The following is a 6,000-nucleotide window of genomic DNA, read 5'->3' on the forward strand; positions in this document are numbered from 1 at the left end:
TTAAATACAATCTAAACAGTAATATATATTGTTTCTGACGAATGTATATACAGCAAAAGTATAAAAACATGGGCATAAACGATATATGACAATTTTAAAAGACTATTTGCCTCTGGAGAGGGAGGAAGGAAAGGGAATGGGGTTGGGAGTGGAAATAAAAGGGATCTGAACTAAATCTGTGATGTTTTATTTCTTTAAAATAAAAAACTTGAGCTGGTGTGCCAAAATGTTAATATTTATTAATCTGATTGGTGGAACATAGATATTATACTACCCAATATACTATTTTCTGTTTTTAAATTTTTCATGGTAATTTTTAAGTTTTAAAAAGGTAATGGGCAGCAGGATGCATATGAATTGGGTGACCAGTTAGGAAGCTATTGCAGTTCTCCAGATAAGAGATGATGAGGGTCTGAACTCCAGTCTTAGCTGTGTCAAGGGAGAAGGTGTTAGAAATGACACAAGTTTCTAGCTTAGTTGACTGAGCTGATGGTACTGCCCTTAAGAAAACTATTTAAATTTAATTTGTGCTATTCTGGATATTACACGAATAACCTAGAAGACTTGGACCAACTCTAACAGTTAGAATAGAGGGCAAATGGTAGTTGAAGCTGGCTGGCACCATTAGAAATGTTGCCCTTCAATCCCCCTTAGTAGCTTAAGAGTTCGTGAGACATTGGATTTATATATAGCATGGCTTTAAAGTAATACGATAAATATTCCCAAGCTCTTTTAAGAATGGAGCTCATAATTTTATAAGCAAACTATACATTTTCTTACTAAGCACAGAAAAGAAGGGCTGGGTATAGTACAGAGTGCTGCTATAGGGGAAGAGAGAACATCTAGTCATTTTTATCTTATTTAAATGTGAGAATAATAACTGTGATAATTTCCCATATTAGAATAGCTAAATTATTGTTATTGAGTACAATACAATAAAATATAAAAACGGGTTCACGCCATCATTAAACCTTCTTTGAGAAGTGATGGCTTGGCCAACCCGATTTCAAGGGTAAGTCCATTTACTTAATATCTGTGGCATTTAAAGCAGGTAGATTGGAGTGGAAAAAAATAATTTAAATTTGAACAGTTCAGCAGCTGACAACAAGAGAAACTACATGGCCGATGTTTTCCTTCTGTGCTCAATGCTGTGAGGTTTTTCTCTGAAAGAGTTCGTTCAAAACCTTTTAGATGTGTGTGTTCATTTAATGGTTGTTTCTACATACCCTTTCATCCAGCTGTCAGAGAAAAGAGAGAGGAATAATAAATGGACTGATCCCTGCACAGGTGACCTAATGGATTAAAAATACGGTACTCATCACCAGGTTGATCATGATGAACGAGAATACTAACGGCCATTATAAGATGACTTATAAGATGTCTTACTATCTAAGACAAATGTGGATTCCTCAGAGGGTAATGTGGCCTAAGTGCTGCTGCTGGAGGGAGATATCTCACCCACCCCCCGATTTTCACACTGACTCAAGCCCTTGAAAGCAACAGAAAACAGTGGGTTACAGGAGTGAAGTGCTCTTCTGGAAGAGTCCTTTTCACTTTGCTTTACAGCTGTTTTCCAAACCTTCAAAAATAACTGGGGGGTTACTTTCACACTTTTATGTTTCTACTTTAAACACTTCACTATCTTTTGAATTTTAAAATATTAGAATAACGCCTCTACCTTTGTAATTAGATAAAATGCAAGCCTGGGGAAAAAATCAGTTGCCAAGCTCCCAAAACGCCACCGATGTAGCATCTGCTCTTAACACGTTGATAGAAAGGAGGATCAGTAAACCTAGGTCTCTTCCTTGCATCCCTCTCCTGGACGGTGTTGTGGGTTGGAAGCGCTGCAAAGCCTCGGTCTATCCGCTCTCTGCATCTCACAGCACTGCAGCGTGGGAACACCCCACTTGAACTCTAAACTTCTCCTCAACCCTGTTGCAGATTCAAACTGGCGACAGGAAAACAATGCCCCCCATGTCTCGTCTTCAGAATGTGCACCTGGACACCTCCCAGGAGCTGGAGAGGGATTAAGGTCTCGGTCATAAGAGATCTGAATCAGGCACTGACACTTCCTTTTCTTAAGAGCATGAAACATTAAACAGTCCTTCCTTCTCTGCCTCCAATTAAGTATTTATTAGCCGGGCCTTGGGTCCAGATCAGCGGTAAGGGTGGTCTGCGAGGTCCGTGCACCGCCGTCCGCCCACGCCTTCTTCCAACCACCTCAGCCCGACCCTCCACTTTTCTCCCTTCCCCGCAGCCGCCCCGCTTTCCTCACCTCTGCCCCCTTCACCTGGATCCACTCTCCCCCAGGCTCTACTCACACCTCAGATTCCGGCCCGTTCCAGCCCACCGGATTCTGGTTTACTTAGGGCGAATCACAAGTGGGCTTTCATTTAGGTGATTTAAGACTCACTAATCAGCGTCGCTCTTTCAACGGCCAACTTCTTCCTCATTAGCTTACGCCTACCGCGGCTCCCGGCAACGCCGAGCGCGGTGGGTTGGCTCGTCACCCTTCGTTACGCCCTCCGATTGGTCGGTGCCTGTCGGCCTTTGGACCGACCTCAGTTCGGTTGGGTAGCAGCGGTCCGAGCTGCACTCCCCCCGTTCCACTCCACTGTCAATCACACCATCTCTCCATAACTCATTGGGCCATTGGTCAGTCCAGCCTGAGGGCGGGTTGTTGGGCGGAAGAGAGAGGCTTCTTCCGGCCTCACTCGTTGTCACCATAGAGATTGCCCATCCAGGCAGCGAAGCGGCAGGGCCAGGCAGCTCAGATCTCGAACTCCAGAGAGCTGAACAGTCATCTAGACATCAATGCCTTTCCCGGGGCCTGGTGAACATCTCACTCCCCAACCCACTGGCTCGAGTGGGGCGCAAGATGTGGTGGACAAGTCAGCTCAGGCCCGGTCATTAAGTGTCCCCAACAACCCTCCTGGAGGGAACTGAGGACGAAGCACCAGTTGTGATAACGGCACGCTTCATTTATCTTTATCTCGACATGTTTTATTTGGTATTTAATTCTTCCATTAGCCTTGCGAAACAGACAAAGGCAAGGATCATTCTACCCACGGGACAGACTGGGGAAGAGGCCCAGGGTCCATCAAGTAAACCCTCTGCCGCCAGGCTGCTGGAACTGGAGCTGGCCCACCCTATTGGCAGACTGCTGTTACCTAACTGCCAACTAAAGCTTGCCATGACTTTGCTTTGAGGCTATGGCCTGTTAGAACAAAAGATGCATCAATCAGGACAACCAAAGGAAGTAGGACAGAGGCTGCGTGCTCCACCACTGAATCAAGAAGGGAAAACAAACAATAATACCAAATTGGAGAGCTGCACCGTTTGAACCTTTGACCTTAAACAAAATTCAGAAATATCATGAAGCAAACTATTCAATCTTAGAGCACTGATTCTCTGATTTAAGGAATTCTCCTGAATCACAGCTTATGAACCAAAAAGCAGAAGATGCTTGAATTTCATCAACTGCACGTCTCAAATTTATTGAACTTTCAAGGCTTCATTTGCAATCACATAAAGTAACCAATGATTTCTTGTGCGTTTAGCAACTTAACATTACTTGGCCCAGTGAGAAGCTCTGTGGCTAAGAAATCCTTTATTTTGATGAATTCATTTCATTGGAATTGAGTGTTGACTGCAGCTATGTTCTGTTAGGAACTGCGAAGATATACAAGAAATGAGATGTGACTCCTGTCTTAATAGCCTGTGGTTTTGTAATGTTAGGTCAACAACACATGAAACAACTAGGAAACACTTTAAAGCAAGATATAACAATGGGCCAACCCTATTGTACAATTAATTTCTCCAAAATATAATAATACTTCATATTTGCAGAACATTTCATAGTTTCCAGAGCACTTCTTCCCTTGTATTAATTGGGGGATATTTTGTTATGGCTGGAATTAACATGTATGTCTTTATCATAGAGCTAGAACTAATGCTGGGTCCTAGCATATGAGCAGGGACAGGAAAGGTGGAACAGAATCCAGGGAGAGAAAGTAGTCTGAGCAGAGGCCAAGGCAAGAATGAGCACTGAGTATCTGGAGAATAACATGGAGACAAATGATGGAAAGTAACGTGTAGACAAGCTGGTCAGAACTGGCTCTGAGACCTTAATATTTTGGAGGAAAGTGGTCGAAAGTTCAGAGTTTGAGACTGGAAAAGTTAACTTCCTTACACTTCTAATGATCATACTGGCTTCAGTTAAGCTATAAATTAAAAATGGGCGTGGCTCGACAGAACTTGAGTCCTGTCCTCTCGCTTTTCTCCTTAGGCAGCATGAGCTTCACCATTTGCTTTACCACCTCCACCAACTACCAGTCCCTGCACTCCATCCAGCCACACAGCCACAGCGTCCAGTCCATCAGCAGTGCAGCCAAAGTCTATGCAGTCCTCAGGGGCTTGGGCTCCTGGATCTCAGTGTCCTTCTCCACCAGCTTCTGGGGAGGCTGGGGGTCTGGAGGCCTGGCTGCAGGGATGCCATTGGTCTGGAAGGAATGGGGGACATCCAGAATGAGAAGGATACCATGCAAGGCCTGAATGATTGCCTGGCTTTCCTACCTGGACAGAGTGAGGACTCTGGTGACTGAGAGTCAGAGGCTGGTGAGCAAAATCTGAGAGCACCTGGAGAAGAAGAGACCCCAGGTCAGAGCCTGGGGGCATTAGTTCATGACCATCAAGGACTTGAGGGCTCATATCTTTGCAAATTCTGTGGACAATGCTTGTGTTGTTCTACAGATTGACAATGCCCATCTTGCTGCCGATGACTTTAGAGTCAAGTATAAGACGGAGCTGGCCATGTGCCAGTCTGTGGAGAGCAACGTCCATGGGCTCCACAAGGTCACTGATGACACCAATGTCACTCTGTTACAGCTGGAGACAGAGATGGAGGCTCTCAAGGAGGAGCTGCTCTTCATGAAGAAGAACCAAAAGAAGGAAGTACAAGGTCTACAAGCCTTGATTGCCAGCTCTGAGTTGACCATGGAGGTAAATGCCCCGAAATCTCAGGACCTCAGCAAGATCATGGCAGACCTCCCGGCCCAGTATGATGAGCTGGCTCAGAAGAACTGAGAAGAGCTGGACAAGTACTGGTCCCAGAAGACTGAGGAGCACACCACAGTGGTCACCACGCAGTCCACCAAAATAGGAGCTGCTGAGACGACATTCATGGAGCTGAGATGTATAGTTCAGTCCTTAGAGATCAACCTAGACTCAATGAGAAATCTGAAGGCCAGCTTGGAGAACAGCCTGAGGGGGGTGGAGGCCCGCTATGCCATGCAAATGGAGCAGCTCAGTGGGGCCCTGCTGCACCTGGATTCAGAGCTGGCACAGGCCCAGGCAGAGGGGCAGCGCCAGGCCCAGAAGTATGAGGCCCTGCTGAACATCAAGGTCGAGCGGGAGGCTGAGATTGCCACCTACTGCCGCCTGCTGGAAGATGGGGAGGACTTCAATTGTGGTGATGCCCTGGACAACAGCAACTCTATGCAAACCGTCCAAAAGACTGTCCAGGATAGTGAAGGACAAAGTGGTGTCTGAGATCAACAACACCAAAGTTCTGAGGCACTGAGCCAGCAGAAGCAGGGTACCCTCTGGGGAACAGGAAGCCAATAAAAAGTTCAGAAGTCATTGGGTGTCAAAAATAAATTGATAAATAAGTAAAAGAATGGACATGAATGAGGAGGTACTCCAGAGTTTTTTACATCTTCCTGAATGGATATAACATTATTAGGTTTTCTCTCTCTTAAGAGGGGACCCACCTCCCAAGTACTCCCCAAATGCACCCCTTAACTAGGAGAGGGGTTTTATTAATAGTTTTCTGATTTAATGATATCATATCCTCTCAATGAGATTGAGAGAAGTGCCATCATCATAGTGCTTCATCTTTGCTGTCTCAGAATCAAAACTGTGTCCCTCACTCTAAAAAAGACTGATTATTTGATCATCTAATTTTTCTCTTTTAAAAAATTGCCTTCCCTGGCCGGGCAT

At 45.2% G+C, this 6,000-nt stretch overlaps 2 protein-coding genes across 15 annotated transcripts in view; one reads left to right on the top strand and one right to left on the bottom strand.

Moving 5' to 3' along the window:
• The window catches only part of TMEM218 (transmembrane protein 218), a 29,475-nt gene extending 26,883 nt beyond the window's left edge, over positions 1 to 2,592 (bottom strand). For 4 of the 14 annotated variants that reach the window (XR_010127661.1, XR_010127660.1, XM_054438861.2 and 1 more), the window contains exon 1: positions 2,276 to 2,401. The gene's annotated coding sequence lies outside the window, so the exon portion shown is untranslated. Of the gene's footprint in view, positions 1 to 1,678 lie in introns of all 14 variants that reach the window. The other 10 variants (XM_054438873.2, XM_054438869.2, XM_054438872.2 and 7 more) reach the window with 7 other exon arrangements.
• Positions 2,593 to 2,704: 112 nt separating this feature from the next.
• Positions 2,705 to 5,640, top strand: LOC129008444 (keratin, type I cytoskeletal 18-like). Its single transcript, XM_054440728.1, has one exon. The coding sequence runs from the start codon at positions 4,684 to 4,686 to the stop codon at positions 5,083 to 5,085; it is 402 nt and encodes a 133-aa protein (XP_054296703.1). The 5' UTR covers positions 2,705 to 4,683; the 3' UTR covers positions 5,086 to 5,640.
• Positions 5,641 to 6,000: the final 360 nt, after the last annotated feature.

This window comes from Pongo pygmaeus, chromosome 9 (assembly GCF_028885625.2).
Source record: "Pongo pygmaeus isolate AG05252 chromosome 9, NHGRI_mPonPyg2-v2.0_pri, whole genome shotgun sequence".
Lineage (NCBI taxonomy): Eukaryota > Metazoa > Chordata > Mammalia > Primates > Hominidae > Pongo > Pongo pygmaeus.

Bases quoted from the DNA above. Each gene is read 5' to 3' on its own strand.
- LOC129008444 (XM_054440728.1), top strand. From the start codon at position 4,684: ATGACCATCAAGGACTTGAGGGCTCATATCTTTGCAAATTCTGTGGAC.